At 43.3% G+C, this 21,976-nt stretch overlaps 1 protein-coding gene across 1 annotated transcript in view; it reads left to right on the forward strand.

Annotated features, from left to right (window-relative positions):
* ABCC12 (ATP binding cassette subfamily C member 12) overlaps positions 1-21,976 on the forward strand; it is a 104,532-nt gene that overhangs the window by 78,556 nt on the left and 4,000 nt on the right. Inside the window, 5 exon segments of the mRNA XM_027617235.2 lie at positions 2,422-2,559; positions 13,431-13,587; positions 17,987-18,076; positions 20,177-20,366; positions 20,864-21,023. Coding sequence (XP_027473036.1) covers positions 2,422-2,559; positions 13,431-13,587; positions 17,987-18,076; positions 20,177-20,366; positions 20,864-21,023 — 735 coding nt within the window.

Raw genomic sequence — 21,976 nt, forward strand, 5'->3', positions numbered from 1 at the left:
AGGATGGATGGAGCTACAGAAAGATCAAGACCAGGGCTATGGGACGAGAGACTCTTGAAATGTAGAGTCTGAATGAGAGATGAGACAGGTGGAAGCAGTAGGGGACAGAAAAGAGGGGTCGATTTGGGAGCCATTTCTGAGATGGTCTTTGGGGTTGGGGGATGGGAGAGGCCAAGGATGGGTCCAAGATGGGGAGTGACGTGAAGAGAGATATAGGTGATATGGGAAGAGAAGCGGTTTGGGTAATCAAGTCTGTGGGCTTACATTTGGATGTTTGTAGTTTGTGGGTCAAGTCCACAGATGGTGCCAGCAGACAGTGGGAAGGGAGGGTATAGGGACGCACTGGGGCAGGAGAGTGGACTCTGTATCCTTGGCTTCTGTGTAGGAGCTGGTGTGACCGTGGGAACTAGCACCAGTGCCCTGGGCTCTCTCTTTGGTCTCCCACTATCTCCCTGGTGACTCCAAGAAAGGTCACATGGACTCACTGTCCAGCCTCAAGGGTTTATTGTGATGACCCAATAAAATACTTTCTTCAGATCCTTTGCAAAGATAAAGATGTCTTGGATACCACTTCTTAAAATGGACTCCTTGGCCTGGTGCTTGTTTTTGTAATCCCTGTGTTTGACCGACCATTGTTCCTGTCTGTTCTCCAGTTTATACTGTTGATTTACTTAGTAAAAGTTTTTCTCTGCTCTGCACCCCTCCTTCTTGCTACAAAGACAGGCCAGACCATGCCTGGCTATGACTGAATCACCTAAATATTTCCAGCTAACTCACTTGAGCTCTGAGCTAATGAGGTTTTCCTTCCTCTCCCCCAGGTAGTTTTAGCTGAGAGTCTGGAGGGCAGATTTGATTTGCTGTCATGGGCCAACCTGCCAATGTGCATGCCTGAGGGCAGTAGTCTGGTGCTCAGCAGGATTCTGGAGCTTCAACACCCAGGGGAGTTGCATCCTGTGGAGGGGTTTGGTTCTAAAGTCAGCTCCTGAGGCTATGATTCAAATTACCTTTGAAAATGCCTTTAGAAGACCACACATTGGCAGTTGAGGACCAGATTTTCCTCTAGAATTGGAAAAGATCATTTTTTCTTTGGTTGGGTCCCAAAAAGTGGTTGGCTTGTATTAGGAGCTACACTGTATGAAAATTTCTGGTCTTCAAAGACTGGAATCACATCTCCTGCAGTGTGACACACTCATGCCACAAGAAGCACTCAAAACTGAGACCACAGCAAGGAATGGTTCACATTTCTGAGACTTCCTCCCTTCCTCCCTTCCTCCCTTCTTCCCTCCCTCCCTCCCTCCCTCCCTCCCTCCCTCCCTCCCTCCCTCCCTTCCTTCCTTCCTTCCTTCCTTCCTTCCTATGTAACTTCAGGTTTAAATTCCAGTTAGTTAACATATAATGTAATAATAGTTTCGGAAGTAGAATTTAGTGATTCATCACTTCCATACAATACCCAGTGCTCATCACAAGTACCCTCTTTAATGCCCATCACCCATTCAACTCATTCCCCCACCTGTGTCCCTCCATCAACCCACAGTTTGTTCTCTATAGTTAAGTCTGTTTTATGGTTTGCCTCTCTCTCTTTTATTTTCCCCCATGTTCATCTGTTTTGTTTATTAAATTCCACAAAGAAGTGGAATCACACGGTATTTGTTTTTCTCTGACTGACTTCACTTAACATAATACAATCTAGCTCCATCCATGTCATTGCAAATGGCAAGATTTCATTCTTTTTTGATGGCTGAGTAATATTCCTGTGTGTGTGTGTGTGTGTGTGTGTACCACATCTTCTTTATCCATTCATCAGTCGATGGACATTTGGGCTCTTTCCATAATTTGGCTACTGTTGATAATGCTGCTATAAATACATCGTGGTGCAAGCATCCATTTGAATCAGTATTTTTGTATCTTTTGGGTAAATACCTAGTAGTGCAATTGCTGGGTAGTTCTATTTTGAACTTTTTGGGGAACCTCCATACTGTTTTCCAGAATGGCTGCACCAGTTTGCATTCCCATGAACAGTGTAAGAGAGTTCCCCTTTCTCTGCATCCTTGCCAACGTCTATTGTTTCCTGTGTTGTTAATTTTAGCCATTCTGACAGGTGTGAGGTGATACCTCATTGTAGTTTTGATTTGTATTTCCCTGATGATGAGTGATGTTGAGCATCTTTTCATGTGTCTGTTAGCCATCCCAATGTCTTCTTTGGAAAAATGTTTATTCATGTCGGAGACACATTTCTGAGACTCCATCTGTCCCACAACTGGGATGGCCTGTCCTAGAGGAGAGTGGTGGGCCAATCCCTTCTCCCTAGTTATATGGCATCCATCTGACTTAAACTTTGTCTTGAGTGCATAGTCAGACCTGTGTGTGCTAAGAGCGAGCCCTCTGAGACCCCACTTTGTGGCCCTCTTGATTTACCCACAGCATTTTCCATAGAGGAGTCCAGGAACTCAAGAAGGTGGAGAACGTCAGCCGGTCTCCTTGGTTCTCCCACATCACTTCATCCATGCAGGGCCTGGGCATCATCCATGCCTATGACAAGAAGGAGGACTGCATTAGCAAGTGAGTCCAGTGCAGGGCCCCTGTTCCAGGGCTCCCCACTTACCCCTGACCTTGAATGGGAGGTAACAGGAATAGATGGGTTCTCTGACTCTGAGAAGGGAAGTCTGGGATGCTGGGGACTCAGTTGGTGAATTGCTGGCAGAATCAAGAAGGAGCAGTCTAAGGCACTAGGCCTTTCTCGCTAGTATCTGGGGCCCCAAAAGTGGTGAGCTCATTCAATGACAACCTCAGTATGTGAATTTACATGTTTTATTTTTTGCACTAGAAGCAAAATTTGTCCAATTCAGGAAAGTAGGAGAAAGCGGGAAAAAGAAGGAAAAAAATCACTCATAGGTCCCCAATCCAAATTCCATTAGTATGTTCATATATTTCCTTACAGTCTTTCATTTTTTCTATTTCTTAAGTATTCATAATCATGTTTGTCTCATTTTATTTTTAAATGGCATTTTTTAAATGTTATAACATATTTCTCATAAAAATAAATTTTAAAGGCCATATTATATTTTACTTGATGGATACAGCACTTTCCTTCTTTTTAAAATGTGGGGACTAGATGAGTAAATTTCTCTGGAGTCTCCCAGCTCCAAACTTCTAAAATACAGTATAAATTGTATCAACCATGTAGGTTCGCTGTGATAGCAAAGACCTCCAAATTTTAGGGGCTTAACACAGTATGTGTTTATTCTTCCTAGAGTCACATTTTAATGAGAGTCCACAGGGCAGGGGAAAAGGGTGTTGTTCTACCTGGGGCTTTTCCAACCTGAGGGCCTTGGGGGTTTTCTCCAGGATCCTCTGTGTCTAACTGAAAGATAAGGTGAGGAATGGATGCAGAACCTCATGGGAAATTTTTTAACTCCAATGAAGATACTCATCAGTTCTGCACACTCATTGACCAGACTTCATTCACATGGGCTCACCAAACTGCAAGGGAGCCTGGGAAATGGAGTCCAGCTGTGCCCATAGGAGGAAAAGAAAATGAAGTTTGGTGAATCCATAGCGGTATCTGCCATATTGGGTGTTCCATTTTGTTTTGTTTGTTTGTTTGTTTCCCTATATTTTCCCACCTTAAAAACCTAAAGATTGGGGTACCTGGGTGGCTCCGTTGGTTAAGCATCTGACTTCAGCTCAGGTCATGATCTCATTGTCCTTGGATTGAGCCTCACATTGTGCTCTCTATTTAGTGGGGAGCCTGCTTCTCTCTCTCCCTCTGCCTGCTGCTCTGCCTGCTTGTGTGCTCTCTCTCTCTCTGTCAAATAAATAAATAAAATCTTAAAAAAAAAAAAACAAAAAACCTAACACACACTCCAAGTTTGGGACTAATTCTCTCTCTGTCTCTTCCCATACTTTGCTACCTAGGATTTCAGTGTAGACTCGGCATGCCAGCTTGCCTTTAGTTCAATCAGTGGCTGTGCTATTCCTAGTTTAACCTGCATGTCATCTGTCAAGAGTCCTGCATCACACATGGACCTTCCCATGTCCTGGTCATGAGGAAAGGCTCCTGTCCGTGGAGTCATTCATTGAATTACTCATGACAAACAAAACAGATACAAGCTTTGTCTTCCTGCAGATTCTCATCCAAGGTTTTCAGGGAAATTCTATGGGACAGCTGAGTCCTACATGATTGATGGGGTCCCTGGTCCCCTTCTTTTAATACTTTCTTTCCTGCCGTGGACTTTCCAGAGGGCTTGGGCTTCTGACATGTATTGCTTTTGTCACCAGACAAAAACGCCACAGGACTGAACAGAGTCTTGAGGTCAAATTCCAGTGTTTCTTTTGTTCCTTTGCAGTCTAACCAACCACACAGATAGGACTACACATGACTTCTAAGTCACTTAAACCGTCAGCTGCATTTGTAGGCTTTATAAGCTAAAGGATAGAAACACCACGGTGTTTGGAAGAATATTTTAACTAAGCTCTGGGGAAAATAAGTTAGGGTGGAAATAGAAGGGGGAGGATGTTACAGGCCCCAGCACGGCTGGTCAGAGGTGCTTCCAGACAGTCTTTTGAGGAGTTCTGGAACAGGATGGAGCAGCAATGCCTGGGGATGATGGTGATTGTACCAGGGGAAGAATCTTAACTCTTTAGGGGTTTAAACATTGAAAGGTTTTCGTTTTATCGCAATAACTTCTACCAGTTGTTCTGATGAAGCCCCTTTCCTAATAGATCAGGGGAACCCCAGTGGCAATTGAACCTGATGTCTCTTGTGGTTAATGGTTAAGCTCAGTTAAAATTTACATCTTGAATGTACAGTTGACCCTCGAACCATGCAGGTTTGGGAGCATCAACCCCCCACACAGTTGAAAATTTGCATCTAACTTTTGACTCCCCCCCAACTTAACTACTAATAACCTACTATTGATTGGAAGCCTTCCTGATGACATAAACAGTCAATTAACAACATATTTTATATGTTGTATGTATTATATACTCTATTCTTACAATAAAGTAAGCTAAAGAAAGTGTTATTAAGAAAATCATAAGGGGGGGGGCGGAGCAAGATGGCGGAGGAGTAGGAGACCTAGATTTCGTCTGGTCTCAGGAATTCAGCTGAATAAGGATCAAACCATTCTGAACACCTACGAACTCAACAGGAGATCGAACAGGAGAGTAGCAACAACTCTCTGAACAGAGAAGCGACCACTTACTGGAAGGTAGGGCTTGCGGAGAAGTGAATCCGAGGCGATATTCGGGAGGATAGACGGCGGGGGAGGGGCCTCCGCCAGCCGCTTCTGGCAAGTGCTAGAGCCGCGGAGCACAAAATCGGACCTTTTAGAAGTTGGCTCGGCGGAGGGAAGTCGCTGCAGTGGCTAAGCGGGGGGTGGAATCCTCCCGGGACAGTGTGGTCTCAGGACCCTTGGGGTCACAGAGAGACCGGGGTGCCTGAGTGCAGCAGAGCTCCCAGGTATCAGAGCAGGGAAGCCGGCTGCAGAGATGGAGCAGAGTCGCGGGCTCTCAGCTCGGGGTTGCCATAAACTGTGATCTGCGGCCCAGTCAGGCCACTGCTCCTCCAGCAGGGACCCAACAAGCAGCAGATCCGGGGAGACTCCCCTTCCTTCCCGGGGAGGAGCGGTGCGGGAACGCACTGCAGGGATCTGCTGGGTTTGGAGACTCCGCGCGGGGTCGGGTGCCAGAGATAGCAACGCTCGATCACAGGCCGGGTGAGCACGGAGTGCGGCCGGAGACCGGGGACACGGAAGTGACTGCTTTTCTCTGGGGGCGCACTGAGGAGCGGGGCCCCGAGTTCTCAGCTCCTTCAAGTGGAGATTGGGAGGCCACCATTTCTGCCCTGGGCCTCCAAAGCTGTACCGAGAGCTTGCAGGGAACAAAAGCTCCTGAGAGCAAACCGGAGCAGCTTCCTTAGCCCGGACTGACAAGGGCGGGGCAATTCCGCCTCCGGCAAAGACATTTGGAAACCACGGCAACAGGCCCCTCCCCCAGAAGATCAGCACAAACAGCCAGCAAGCCAAGACCAAGTTGATCGATCAAGGAGAATAGGAGAACTCCAGCGCTAGGGGAATACTGCACATAGATTCATGGCTTTTTTTTTTTTTTTTTTTTACCATGATTCATTATTTCATCAAAGTTAATTTTTCTTGACTGTTTTTTTTATTTTTCTTTTTCCCTTTTTCAACCAACATCTTATAAATCCCTTTTAAAAAAAAAAAAAAACATTTTTTATTTTTCATTTTTAGAGTCATATTTTATCCCTTCATAGTAGTTACCCTTATTTTTGGCATATATATATATAAGTTGTTCTCTCTTTAAAATTTTGAGGTACAGTTTCTTCTAACAGATCAAAATATACCCTAAATCACTAGTGTATGGCTTTGTTCTAGTCTCCTGCCTGATCACATTCTCTCCCTTTTTCCTTTTTTTTTTTCTTAAATCTTCTTTCTTTTTTCAAACAACTTATCTTACCAAGTCCTTTTATAAAATCTTTTATAATTTTCATCTTTACAGTCATCTTCCATCCCTTCATTGTATCAACCCTTATTTTGTACATATATGTCTTTCTTCCTTTAAAATTTTAGGAGGCACTTTTTTCTAACAGACCAAAATACGCCCAAAATCTAGTGTGTGGCACTGATCTATGCACTAGCCTGATCATATTTGATCATATTCTGCCTTTTTTGTATTGTTTTGTTTTAGTTTTTATCTTTTTTTTCTTTTTCTCTTTCTTTTTTCTTTCTTTCCCTTTCTTTTCCCCTGGTGTCAGGTCTTTTCTGATTTGTATACAGTATATTTGCTGGGGACGTTGTAAACCTGTTAGCATTTTGTTCTCTCATTCATCTATTCTCCTCTGGACAAAATGACAAGACGAAAGAAATCACCTCAGCAAAAAGAACAAGAGGTAGTACCGTCAGCCAGTGACCTACTCAATACGGATATTAGTACGATGTCGGACCTAGAGTTCACAATCATGATTTTAAAGATACTAGCTGGGCTTGAAAAAAGCGTGGAAGTTATTAGAGAAACCCTTTCTGGAGAAATAAAAGAACTCAAATCTAACCAAATCGAAATCAAAAAGGCTATTGATGAGGTGCAATCAAAAATGGGGGCACTAAATGCTAGGATAAATGAGGCAGAAGAGAGAATCAGCGATATAGAAGACCAAATGATGGAAAATAAAGAGGCTGAGAAAAAGAGGGAGAAACAACTACAGGATCACGAGGGCAGAATTCGAGAGATAAGTGATACGAGAAGACGAAACAACATTAGAATAATTGGGATCCCAGAAGAAGAAGAGAGAGAGAGAGGGGCAGAAGGTATATTGGAGCAAATTATAGCAGAGAACTTCCCTAATGTGAGGAAGGAAACAGGCATTAAAATCCAGGAGGCACAGAGAACCCCTCTCAAAATCAATAATAATAGGTCAACACCCCGACATCTAATAGTAAAACTTACGAGTCTCAGAGACAAAGAGAAAATCCTGAAAGCAGCTCGGGAGAAGAGATATGTAACCTACAATGGTAGAAACATTAGATTGGCAACAGACCTATCCACAGAGACCTGGCAGGCCAGAAAGGACTGGCAAGATATCTTCAGAGCACTAAACGAGAAAAATATGCAGCCAAGAATACTATATCCAGCTAGGCTATCATTGAAAATAGGAGAGATAAAAAGCTTCCAGAACAAACAAAAACTAAAGGAATTTGCAAACACGAAACCAGCCCTTCAAGAAATATTGAGAGGGATCCTCTAAGCAAAGAAAGAACCTAAAAGCAGCAAAGAGCAGAAACCAACACAGACAACAGACAGTTAACAGTCACCTTACAGGTAATACAATGACACTAAATTCATACCTTTCAATAGGTACCCTGAATGTAAATGGGCTAAATGCCCCAATCAAAAGACACAGGCTATCAGATTGGATTAAAAAACAAGACCCATCCATATGCTGTCTGCAAGAGACTCATTTTAGACCCAAAGACACCCCCAGATTGAAAGTGAGGGGGTGGAAAACCATTTACCATGCTAATGGACACCAAAAGAAAGCTGGGGTGGCAATCCTTATATCAGACAAACTAGATTTTAAAACAAAGAGTGTAATAAGAGATGAGGAAGGACACTATATCCTACTTAAAGGGTCTATCCAACAAGAAGATCTAACAATTGTAAATATCTATGCCCCGAACATGGGAGCAGCCAATTATATAAGGCAATTAATAACAAAAGCAAAGAAACACATTGACAACAATACAATAATAGTGGGGGACTTTAACACCCCCCTGACTGAAATGGACAGATCATCTAAGCAAAAGATCAACAAGGAAATAAAGACTTTAAATGACACACTGGACCAAATGGACTTCACAGACATATTCAGAACATTCCATCCCAAAACAAAGGAATACACAATCTTCTCTAGTGCCCATGGAACATTCTCCAGAATTGATCACATCCTAGGTCACAAATCAGGTCTCAATCGGTACCAAAAGATTGGGATCATTCCCTGCATATTTTCAGACCACAATGCTTTGAAACTAGAACTCAACCACAAGAGGAAAGTCGGAAAGAACTCAAATACATGGAGGCTAAAGAGCATCCTACTAAAGAATGAATGGGTCAACCAAGAAATCAAAGAAGAATTTAAAAAATTCCTGGAAACCAATGAAAATGAAAACACAACTGTTCAAAATCTTTGGGATACAGCAAAGGCAGTCCTGAGAGGAAAGTATATAGCAATACAAGCCTTTCTCAAGAAACAAGAGAGGTCTCAAATACACAACCTAACCCTACACCTAAAGGAGCTGGAGAAAGAACAGCAAATAAAGCCTAAACCCAGCAGGAGAAGAGAAATCATAAAGATCAGAGCAGAAATCAATGAACTAGAAACCAAAAGAACAGTAGAACAGATCAACGAAACTAGGAGCTGGTTCTTTGAAAGAATTAACAAGATTGATAAACCCCTGGCCAGACTTATCAAAAAGAAAAGAGAAATGACCCAAATCCACAAAATCATGAATGAAAGAGGAGAGATCACAACCAACACCAAAGAAATACAAACAATTATAAGAACATATTATGAGCAACTCTATGCCAGCAAATTAGATAACCTGGAAGAAATGGGTGCATTCCTAGAGATGTATCAACTACCAAAATTGAACCAGGAAGAAATAGAAAACCTGAACAGACCTATAACCACTAAGGAAATTGAAACAGTCATCAAAAATCTCCCAAGAAACAAAAGCCCAGGGCCAGATGGCTTCCCGGGGGAATTCTATCAGACATTTCAAGAAGAATTAATACCTATTCTCCTGAAACTGTTCCAAAAAATAGAAATGGAAGGGAAACTTCCAAACTCATTTTATGGGGCCAGCATTACCTTGATCCCAAAACCAGACAACGACCCCATCAAAAAAGAGAATTACAGACCAATATCCTTGATGAACATGGATGCAAAAATTCTCACCAAAATACTAGCCAATAGGATCCAACAGTACATTAAAAGGATTATTCACCAGGACCAAGTGGGATTTATTCCTGGGCTGCAAGGCTGGTTCAACATCCGCAAATCAATCAATGTGATACAATACATTAACAAAAGAAAGAGCAAGAATCATATGATCCTCTCAATAGATGCAGAAAAAGCATTTGACAAAGTACAACATCCTTTCTTGATCAAAACTCTTCAGAGTATAGGGATAGAGGGTACATACCTCAATATCATAAAAGCCATCTATGAAAAACCTACAGCGAATATCATTCTCAATGGGGAAAGGCTGAGAGCTTTTCCCCTAAGGTCAGGAACGCGGCAGGGATGTCCACTATCACCACTGCTATTCAACATAGTATTAGAAGTCCTAGCCACAGCAATCAGACAACAAAAAGAAATCAAAGGCATCCAAATCGGCAAAGAGGAAGTCAAACTCTCAGTCTTTGCAGATGATATGATACTGTATGTGGAAAACCCAAAAGACTCCACCCCAAAACTGCTAGAACTCATACAGGAATTCAGTAAAGTAGCAGGATATAAAATCAATGCACAGAAATCAGTGGCATTCCTATACACCAACAACAAGACAGAAGAGAGACAAATCAAGGAGTCGATCCCATTTACAATTGCACCCAAAACGATTAGATACCTAGGAATAAATCTAACCAAAGAGGCAAAGGATCTGTACTCAGAAAACTATAAAATACTCATGAAAGAAATTGAACAAGACACAAAGAAATGGAAAAACGTTCCATGCTCATGGATTGGGAGAATCAACATTGTGAAGATGTCAATGCTACCTAGAGCAATCTACACATTCAATGCAATCCCCATCAAAATACCATCCACTTTTTTCAAAGAAATGGAACAAATAATCCTAAAATTTGTATGGAACCAGAAGAGACCCAGAATAGCCAGAGGAATACTGAAAAAGAAAAGCAAAGCTGGCGGCATCACAATTCCGGACTTCCAGCTCTATTACAAAGCTGTCATCCTCAAAACAGTATGGTACTGGCACAAAAACAGACACATAGATCAATGGAACAGAATCGAGAGCCCAGAAAAGGACCCTCAACTCTATGGTCAACTTATCTTTGACAAAGCAGGAAAGAATGTCCAATGGCAAAAAGACAGTCTCTTCAACAAATGGTGTTGGGAAAATTGGACAGCCACATGCAGAGGAATGAAACTGGACCATTTCCTTACACCACACACAAAAATAGACTCCAAATGGTTGAAAGACCTAAACGTGAGACAGGAGTCCATCAAAATCCTAAAGGAGAACACAGGTAGCAACCTTTTCGACCTTAGCCGCAGCAACTTCTTCCTAGAAACATCGCCAAAAGCACGGGAAGCCAGGGCAAAAATGAACTATTGGGATTTCATCAAAATAAAAAGCTTTTGCACAGGAAAAGAAATAGTCCACAAAACCAAAAGACAACCGACAGAATGGGAGAAAATATTTGCAAATGACATATCAGATAAAGGGCTAGTATCCAAAATCTATAAAGAACTTATCAAACTCAACACCCAAAGAACAAATAATCCAATCAAGAAATGGGCAGAAGACATGAACAGACATTTCTCCAAAGAAGACATCCAAATGGCCAACAGGCACATGAAAAAGTGCTCAACATCGCTCGGCATCAGGGAAATCCAAATCAAAACCTCAATGAGATACCACCTCACACCCGTCAGAATGGCTAAAATTAACAAGTCAGGGAACGACAGATGTTGGCGGGGATGTGGAGAAAGGGGAACCCTCCTACACTGTTGGTGGGAATGCAAGCTGATGCAACCCCTCTGGAAAACAGTATGGAGGTTCCTCAAACAGTTGAAATTAGAGCTACCGTTCGATCCAGCAATTGCACTACTGGGTATTTACCACAAAGACACAAATGTAGGGACCCGAAGGGGTACGTGTACCCCAATGTTTATAGCGGCAATGTCCACCATAGCCAAACTGTGGAAAGAGCCAAGATGCCCATCGACAGATGAATGGATAAAGAAGATGTGGTATATATACACAAAGGAATATTATGCAGCCATCAAAAGGAATGAGATCTTGCCATTTGCAACGACGTGGATGGAACTGCAGGGTGTTATGCTGAGTGAAATAAGTCAATCAGAGAAAGACATGTATCACATGACCTCACTGATATGAGGAATTCTTAATCTCAGGAAACAAACTGAGTGTTACTGGAGTGGTTGGGGGTGGGAGGGATGGGGTGGCTGGGTGATAGACATTGGGGAGGGTATGTGCTACGGTGAGCGCTGTGAATTGTGCAAGACTGTTGAATCACAGTTCTGTACTTCTGAAACAAATAACGCAACATATTTTAAGAAAAAAGAAAAAGAAGATAACAGGAGAGGAAGAAAAGGGGAGTATGTCAGAGGGGGAGACGAACCATGAGAGATGATGGACTCTGAAAAACAAACTGAGGGTTCTAGGGGGGAGGGGGGTAGGGGGATGGGTTAGCCTGGTGATGGGTATTGAGGAGGGCACGTTCTGCATGGAGCACTGGGTGTTATGAACAAACAATGAATCATGGAACACTGCACCAAAAACTAATGATGTAATATATGGTGATTAACATAACAATAAAAAAAATAAAAAAAAAAAGAAAATCATAAGGAAGAGAAAATACATTTACAGTACCACATTGTATTTATTGAAAAAATCCATGCATAGGTAGATCCATGCAGTTCAAACCTGCATTGTTCAAGGATCCACTGTATTCCCTCCCTAACATACCCAGAGGCTTGGAGTAGTAACACGGTGCTTTGTGTATGAGCTGTGTAGGATGGGGGCCAGGTGTGCTGCTGGGAAACCCCTGATCTATTCTTTTAAACATCCTCTCCCTTTTCTCTAAGCCTGATTCCCTGAAGCTGGTGCATGGGAATGGAGTGGGGGAGGACACATCCTCAGGCCATTCTTTCCTTCCTGCTGCTCATTTCTGCTAGTCCAGCAAATTGTGCCGATGTGGTGTGGCAAGGTGGAGGCCCCAACAGGACCAAATCCCTAGCAGCTCTGCTGGGCATTGCTGATGGGCAAGACCTGCCTGGGTCTTCCAGAGAGCTCTTCCTGGGCAGCCTCACACTGCATTCCTTTGATGTGGGGCCTCTTTGCCTCATGCCGAGGAATACTGCATTAAGACTGCAGCACGAAAAGTCACTTCTCTGCACCCCCAACTGTAGCAACAGCAGGAATGGGCAGGATTTGTCTTCCACACATCTGGGGAATGAGCAACTCCAGGGGCAGGTTTTGCCCTCAACCTTGGTGTTGTCATCGCTCTGTCCCTCTACCCTGTGCCCTTCTCCTCTTTGGCTCAGTGAATACACAGCAGGGGTACAAGATGTCGGCTTTTTCTTCTGAAGGAGACCCCCAGCTTTATAAGCAATTGCCATGAATCTTCTTTCTCTGATTTGAGGAGGGAAGCAAGCATCCTCCTTTTTCTTATTTTACCATCATAAGCATTGATTCTCCCTAAAAGCAACCTCCTCCACAAACCAGCCCTCCCCCCTTTTATGGATCAAGGGGGCCAACTATCAATTCCACAAGGCCTTTGTAGGGAGTGGCTGACTCCAAAATAGGGATCTTCTGATTGTAGAGCATGAGATACTGAGCACCTTTTGTTCTCAGCTGTGAGTTCTAGTTGCCAGTTATGGGAAAGAGAAAGAACCCACTCAGCACAATACTGTCACATGGGATATGTGCAAATCAAAGATACCTATGGCAGCAGATTTTAGAGTATGGATATTTTCCTATCTTTGTAAGGGATTCCTATGTAAAGTGCATTAGCCCTTGATTAAAAATTCCCCTTGCCTTAATTTTCCAGTGGCCCCAACCCTAAGTTTTGGAAGCACACCTGATCTCCTGTTTTCTCTGATCTTTTAATTTTAGGTTTAAGATGCTAAATGATGAAAACTCTAGCCACCTCCTATACTTTAACTGTGCTCTCAGGTGGTTTGCTCTAAGAATGGACGTCCTCATGAACATCGTTACCTTCATTGTGGCCTTGTTGGTGACCCTGAGCTTCTCCTCAATTAGTGCTTCATCCAAAGGCTTGTCTTTGTCTTACATCATCCAGGTAACACCTCATGTAAGGTTAGGCTTGGCCTGGAGGCTCTGGCCATAGGGCATGTCAGGGAGGATGGATGTAATAGAAGATCCAACTCAAATGGGTTCAAAGAATAAAGAATTTACTGGCTTACATCATTAAAAGGCCTGGCGGTTATGTGGGCTTCAGGAACAGTTGGATCATAGCCCCTGGCTTTGTCCTTATTCTGTGATGACTTCCTTCATGGTTGTACAATGGTGACTGATAGTCTCTGAGGGCTGTAACAAGAAGGAAGGAGAAACAGAGCTTTTCCTACCCTAGCCACTGAGCAAAAGCCCTGAGCTTTACTCTTACTGGATTAATTTGGGCATCCCAGAATTAGTTAGTGCCTGGATAGAGTTGGGATGATTGGCTTAGGCCAATAGAATTGGAATGATTGGCTTAGGAGTCACACTCCATCTGACCCCCAGGTCACACAGCTGTCCCACAATAGAGAACAGGAAAAGAATGCTGGAGAGGCAACCGTGATGTCCATGACAAATAATACTGACTTCTCATTTTGGTTGCCTTGGTGTTTTTTCTTTTGAAAAGTAACAGTAATAAGGAAACAATAGTAATAGAGAATAATAATAATAATAATCAGGAAACACATGCCATTTTGGGTACTGTTGTAAGCCTTGTATGTAAATTAATTCATTTATTCCCATAACAACCCTATGAGACAGGTACTGCCATAGTCCTCATTTTATAGATGAGAAGACTGAGGTTCAGAAAGACTTGTACAACATGACACACCTGTCATGTGTGAGAGCTATGCTTTGAACCCACATCATTTGGGTCTGATACCCATCTGAAGATTGGGTATCAGATTGGTAGAAAATAAGGTCTGAGGCGTTGGCAGATGGGTTGGGGGAAAGATGAGGGGAGGGGAATAGATCGGTCTATAGACAGACTACCAATTAAATCAGTCTCTCTGTGGCCCCTTCTCACACCCGGAGCCTGTCTGAGTTCTGCTAGATAGAAGGCTCTGTAAGCCCCTGCAGGACATTCTGCCTCCATTCTGTCAAGAGGCTTTTCTTCCCTTTTCCTTCTTCCAGAAATCTGTGACTCTTTCATTCAAAGATATCTCTTCCCAACCCCCTTGCCCTTAAAGGTCTATTCCTTTTTGAAAATCTCTCTGATATCATTTTAATGGCATTTTGGGAAGGGGAAGGAACAAAAATAATTCTCAGGTCTTTATCCTAAGTGGGAAAAAATGAATTTTTCTTGGGTAGCCAATTTCCCTCATTGATGGATGTTTTTATTTGTTGTTGCCTAGTAAGATAGAAAGCAGATGATATTGAATAGATTCCCATACTTGGTCCAAGAGAAACAGCTTTCCTCAACTGAGGTTGTGTTTTTGGGGATATCATCAGCTTTCCATAAGATTATTTTCAAACATTGCTGTGAGGTTAGAGAATTTGAACACACTGAGATCTAGGGGAACACTTCTCTAGCTGGTTTTGTGGCTTTGTTGAGCATTAGCCCTCTTTGGAGAACACAGAATCCAAATGACAGAGCTTTCCTTGAGAACAGATGAGATTCCCTAGATGTGTGAAGTCCCACAGAGCAGAAAGTGAATGCAAAGTGGCATCACATAACATCATGGAGGAGAATGAGCACTTACTGGGCCAGCACTGTGCTGACAGGGGAGTTCTAAACTTGTGGAGGGCTGCCCAGAGCCTTGAGGGGCTGATACCCTTGAATTTAACAAAACATGTATAAGCCCTTCTCAAGGGCAGGGTTCATTCATTCACTGACTAGATAGCCACTGAGCACCTACCATGAGCCAGGAACTCTAGTAGGTGCTGTGGATTCAGCAGTGAACAGGCTGGATAGGTCCCAGCCCTCATGGAGCTTGTACTCCATAGGATAAAAAGAGATATAACGATCGCTTCTCGGCCTTTTGGCTAAGATCAAGTGTAAAAAGAGATATAACGTGGAATGGAATAAATAAGTGCCCAAGTAAATCAATGAGAAGACTTTGGAAATTGTTTAAGTGTTATGGAGATAATAAAGCAGGGAATGTGACTGTCACTGGGGAAGCAACATTAGATCCTATAGTCAGAGGAGACCTCTGCCAGGAGGTGACTTCCAAACTGATACATGAATGACAAAGAACCAGAGAAGATGGAAGGCAGAATGCTTCAGGCTGAGGGGCCAGGGCAAGGTTTGGGGTAGGCAGGAGCTCGGTGCATTTGAGGAACTCAGAAGGTCATGTAGTTTGAGCAGATTGGTAGAAAATAAGGTCTGAGGCGTTGGCAGAGATAGACTCTGCAGGACTTTGTCACCCATGGCAGAGGAGTTGTTTATATTCTAAGAAAGAGTTCTCAACTGCAGCACTATGGACATTTGGGCTGGATGATCCTCTTTTTGAGAGGCTGTCCTATGTGTTGTAGGATGTTAGCCTCCTTAATCTCTAACCAGGAAATCCTAGTAGAACCTCCCTCCTCCAAGGCTGTGACAACCAAAAGTATCCCTAGACATTGCTAAATGTCTCCTGAAGGGCATAATTACCCAGGTCAAGAGCCATTGCTCTAAGAGAAATGGAAAGCCAGTGGCACGTGTTAAGCCGGGAAGCAGCAAGGGAACCCTGAAAAGGGTCTGGACCTATACCGCTCCTCCCCTCATTCACCTGCTTGGGCCACACTGCCTCCTTCCTGTTAAGGCCACTTGATGCTACTCAGGAGCTACCCAAACCCTGAGTTTACCTTGTGGACTTCTTAACTGTAAATGCCTCCAATCACACAGTTCCTTACTTCCCTAACTGAGGCAACCCCACACCCAAACCTGGCCCTCTTTCACGTCATCCTGTTTTATTGGCATTCTCACCATTTCTTGAAATTACCCCTGTCTTATCCTGCCAGCCTACTAGAACATTAGCCTCATGAGGGCAGGGTTCATCATATTCAGCCCTGGAAAACCAGTCCCCCCCAGCAGTGCCTGGCCCACAGTCACTGCTCACCTAGAGAAAGAAGACCTGGTCCTGCCTCGAGCCCACTAGCCCACCTTGCAACTGAGACAGGTGTTGTTGGTGCACCAACCTTCCAGGGCAGGTCAGTTGGAATCCTGCTGCTACAGGAAGGTGATCAGTCCAAGCCCAGAGCAGCCTACAGGTGTGGGGAGTTCCCCCAGCTGGAAGTGGCCCAGCAATGATTGAAGGGGGTCAGTGGAGATGTAGCCCAGCTTCCTCAGGACAACTCAAGTGTGTTCCACGCAGTGTCCCAGAGCTTCCAGTGGGATCAAGTTTCATTTGCCCACACCTGAACCTCTTGTGACTTACCGTCTCTTCTGTGCCCCACTTCTCCCAGCTCCTTCTGGTACTTTTAGGGTCCACCTCCTGGATTAGTTTCCTAGGGCGGCTGTAACCAATTACCATAAGTTAGTGGCTTAAAACCAGAGAAATTTATTTTCTTGCAGTTTTGTAGGTCAGAAGTCCCAAAGGTATAGACAGGACCTTGAGCCCTCTGAATGCTCTAGAGGACAGTCCATTCCTTGTCCCTCCCAGCTTCTGGTGGCTCTTGGCATTCCTGGGCATTCCTTGGCTTGTAGCTGCATCATTTCAATCTTTGCCTCTGCCTTCGCATCTTCTTCTCCTTTGTGTCTTCTCTTCCTCTGTCTCTTGGAAGGACACTTGTCATTGGATTTAGGTCCATCTAATCCAGGATGATCTCAAGATCCTTAATTACAATTGCAAAGATCATTTTTTCAAATGAAGTAACATTCACAAGTCTCAGGGATTTGGATGCAAACATACCTTTTAGGGGGACCACCATTCAATCTGCCCTAATATACTTCTTATACTCAAATTTCAGGGTTGGCTTCTGGAGGATCCTGGCCTGAGGTGGGTAACCTTAGCAAGCCACATTCCCCACTCTGAGCCTAGATTTTCTCATGTCTGAAGCAAACAGACGGGCTTAATGGTTTTCTTCTACTCTGATGATCTGTGGTGATTGGATTTCAGTTGCTGTTTGGTTGTGGATGGGTTAAAGCGGGGAGGGCATAGAGGTACAGGACCCCACCAGATGGCAGCAAGAGGGGGAGATACCCAGCAGTTCTGTGGCTCTGGGAGATTCCAGCTCAACAGCATCTTCCTGTCGCTCAGACTAAGAGTGATCAAGTGATACTGTGGTAGGATGGTACTTGCCATCTGGAGTGCCAGGGAAAATGTCATTACCCATTTGTTTCTAAATGCACAGGAAATGTTTAAAGGCAAAACACCCCAGTATCTTCACTTCTAAGCACTTGGCTGGGAATGCAGGCCTACTCTCTGTGTGGCCCTGAGTGAGACTGGGGAGAGGTACTTCAACAAGGGCTGCCCCTGAAAGTGGGACAGTGGAATCCAAGGGAGGAAAGGGTTCTAACCCAGCTGCTTGCTTCTCTACAATAGCTCAGCAGACTGCTCCAAGTATGTGTGCGCACAGGGACAGAGACCCAGGCCAAATTCACCTCCGTGGAGTTGCTCAGAGAGTATATTTTGGTAAGAAATTAGTGCATGCCAGAGGAGGGGCTAGTTAGCTCTGGCAAAATTTATATAGGCATTTGATTTTTTAGACATGTGAAAGCCATTTTTTTAAAAAACTAAAATGGGACCACAACCCTCTTCTTAAAACCCATATTTACTCTAAAGTTCTTGAGGTTGAAGAATGTACACTTTTTAAAATATTTTTTTAGGGGGCAGTCTCTGCACACAAGAAGAGAAATCGGTGGCTAACTTTAGTTCCTAAAGATTAATATGTGATTGGCTGAAATTGTAAATTGCAAAAAAAAAATGGTTGAACTCTTTTCTAAAAGCTTTTTTTTCAAGATTTATTTATTTGAGAGAGAGAGCAGAGGGATGGGGCAGGAGAGGAAGAAGGGAAGAAGGAGAGAGAGAATCTCATGCAGACTTCCCACTGAGCAAGGAGCCGTATGCAGGTCTTGATCTCATGACCTTGAGACCATGACCCTGAGATCATGACCTTAGCCGAAACCAAGAGTTGGACGCTCAACTGACTCTACCACCCAGGTGCCCCTTCTCTAAATGCTTTTATGTTCAACTTAGAAATCCTTCAATTCTTTGAAAGGAAGTCTAGACAAGTCAAGCAATCACTTTTAAGGGACTCTGAATAGCATTTGGCCCTATTTACAAACTTAATTAATCTCTTTAAAATATTTTAAACTATATTTTAAAATTTAGCGCACTTTATTCCTTTCTTAAGTATCTTGATTATCTGATTTAACAAGCAAACCTTCCAGAGGTTATATAAATCTAATAAATTACACTTATAATACAGTAAGCTTTAAATATGTATAACCATTCCAATGCTGTAGATGAACAGTAAGCTTTTAACTTAAAATCATGTTTAAATAAATTATTCAATTATACATTTTAAATTAGAATCACAGGCCCTTATGTTACTAATATTATTATACTTAAAACACCAAATATGCAGAATCCTTAAACTGATAATTCTACCGTTACAATTTTGCTTCTCTTAAATATATATATATATTTATAAATATATAAATTTAAATATATATATATTTTATTGGGCATGGAGCTCAATGTGAGGCTTGAACTCATGACCCTGAGCTGAAATCAAGAGTCAGACGCTTAACAGACTGAGCCACCCAGGTGCCTCAAGCTTCTCTTAAATATTTTTGTTATGAATTCTAGGTCTCCTGGGGGTTAAAAATATTCACTAAGAATACAGTTATTTTCTCAGTTAATTGTGGTTGCTTATCACAGATTCAGGCTGGTCAACCACCTACAAGGGCACATGAGGGTCTTCTTATCGCTAACAAAGACTCATCACTACAGGGGAAGGGTTGATCTTATAACATAGCCAAGTTGCTCTGCTCCTTACTTAGACTTTGCATTTTTTGGATTTTTGGGCAACTAAAATGTCTTTCCCATGTCACTTTGAAGACCTCTGAACCTGACATTCTGCCTTCTTGTCATCTTCTTACTTCTAACACCATGATGACTCTCACAGATATTGAAATTATATCTCATTGAATTCTGCAAGTCTCAAGATTTGTTCTGGATTTGTCATATAGCTTCAAGGTCACACTGCTGACACTTGCCCAGGCCCACAAGGCCCAATAGGAGCTGTCCCTTATAGTTATCCATCTCTCTATTCACTAAGCTCCAGCCACATGATTTTTCTTTCTATTCCTCAAAGTGACCAAGCTTGCCCTGGCCTCAGGGCCTTTGCACTAGCTGTCCACTCTGCCTAGAAGGCTCTGGACTCAAATCTTCTTATAGCAGGCATTTTTGCAGCATTCCAGGTCTCAGCTTGTATGCCACATCCTCATAGATGCCTTCTTCAACCCTTAAGTTACTTTTATTCCGCCTCCCATTTCCACCACACACATTCTATATTGTTACAATACTCTGTTTTATTGTCTTCACTTCTGATTTCACTTCTTGTTTATCACCTGAGTTCCCCACTGGAATGTAAGTTCTTGACTGAATTTATTGGTTTAGCTCACCACCAAGAACACCAGGACCTAGAATTGTGGGAATGAAAGAATGAATTAAATGGATGGAAAAGGGAATGGTTATTAACCTGTCATTGGTCATTCTGCTTTTCAGACCTGTGTTCCTGAGTGCACTCACCCCCTCAAAGTGGAAACCTGTCCGCATGACTGGCCCAGCCATGGGAAAATAACATTCAGAGACTATCAGATGAGATACAGAAACAACACTCCCCTTGTTCTTGACGGGCTGAACTTGGTCATTCAAAGTGGGCAGACAGTTGGGATTGTTGGAAGAACAGGTTCTGGTGAGCTCTGACTATGCTTTTTTCAGGTTGTTTTCTTTGCATTTCCACTGGGTGTGCTGGTTAAGCCACACCAGAGGGTGGTGTGTGTGTGTGTGTGTGTGTGTGTGTGTGTGTGTGTGTGTGTGTGTGTGTGTGTGTGTGGTAGATTGGCTGTTTTTTTTCCCCTCAAATCTCTTTACTGTAAATTAGGATTTCAGGTTGAACGGGTGTGTGGAGTTGGAAACAAACACACATCGGTTTTTGAATTAATTAAATGAGAATCATTCTGGTGAAACGAGGCCCAGAGGATGAGTCCTCTGTTAACAGCCCCTGCAGGGATGGGCAGGTTAGAGACGTTAGGGCAGTGGATTGCCTGCACAGAGTGAGGCCTTTCTGTCTGCATGGTCATCTGCATGGAGACATTTCACTGCATTAGAAATTCCCTTGATGAGATACTTGGATATGATGGAAGTGCAAACTGATATTTGATTTGCTGTTCTTGCTTTTATTGCTCCCAGGAAAGTCATCATTGGGAATGGCCTTGTTTCGTCTGGTGGAGCCAGCCGGCGGTACAATCTTCATTGATGAGGTGGATATCTGCACGATTGGTTTGGAAGACCTCAGAACCAAGCTGACTGTGATCCCTCAGGATCCTGTCCTGTTTGTAGGTACAGTAAGGTAGCTGTTTTTTGATCGTTGTGCATTCCTATTTTTTGGATGGTAAAATCAGACCAGCCAGGAGCTTTGTGAAGTGCCCACAGTGGGGATGAGAGAAGCAGCATCCTGAGGTGCTGACGAGCACTACTAGTACCTGCTCTTCAGTGAAGCCTTGGGAGGAGCCAAGGACTAGGGCCCTGAACATTACCTATATCTTATGAGCTATATCACCAATAAGTGAGATGCTTACACGTAGGGTAAGCAGATATCCCAGTTGGTCCTGGAGAGCCCTGGTTTATGCCTGTCTCTCAGCATCCTATCATGTTTAACAATGGCCACTCTCAGAAGAGCCCAGTTTGCGAAATAAAATAAGTGGTTACCCTGTGTATGTAGCCATCCGTAGGGAAGTGCATCAATTTATTCCCATGAGGAGTGAACAGAAGTTGTTCAAGTATAAGAATGGTAGGGTTGTAACTTCTAGGACTCAAGATCTGATGTTAAGGGACAAGGAGAAAACCAGTTTCTCATTTAGTCCAGCACAATGGCTGCCCCTCTGATGAGAGGAATATTACTCCCATTGAGCACCAGATCAAGTAGTAGGCTGTATACTAGACTCACACCCTGCAAGTGGGATACCCACCTGTGCACGGGCCTGGGAGCTGCAGCTATACCTCTTGCTTCTGAAGGTGGAGTGAATGTAATGGCAGAGTGAATCCCCACCCCTTCACCTCCACCAAGAATTTGCAGAGGGCCAAATGCATTCTGCCATAAACGGCCATTGTGAGGACAAATGTGTCTTCCTGAGTGCCTTGCTCAGTGCTATCTCTCCTGCCTTGGTGGTCTCTGCCCCATCACAGAGCTGTGGGTTCTTGCTCTCTTGGCCTGAGGTTGGTTATTTTACAGACCATTGTCCTGGGCTAAGCACTACTTTTGGAGGCAAAGGAGTCATCACACATCACCTCTTACTCTCTCCC

Source organism: Zalophus californianus, chromosome 17, assembly GCF_009762305.2.
Source record: "Zalophus californianus isolate mZalCal1 chromosome 17, mZalCal1.pri.v2, whole genome shotgun sequence".
In the NCBI taxonomy this organism is placed as follows: domain Eukaryota; kingdom Metazoa; phylum Chordata; class Mammalia; order Carnivora; family Otariidae; genus Zalophus; species Zalophus californianus.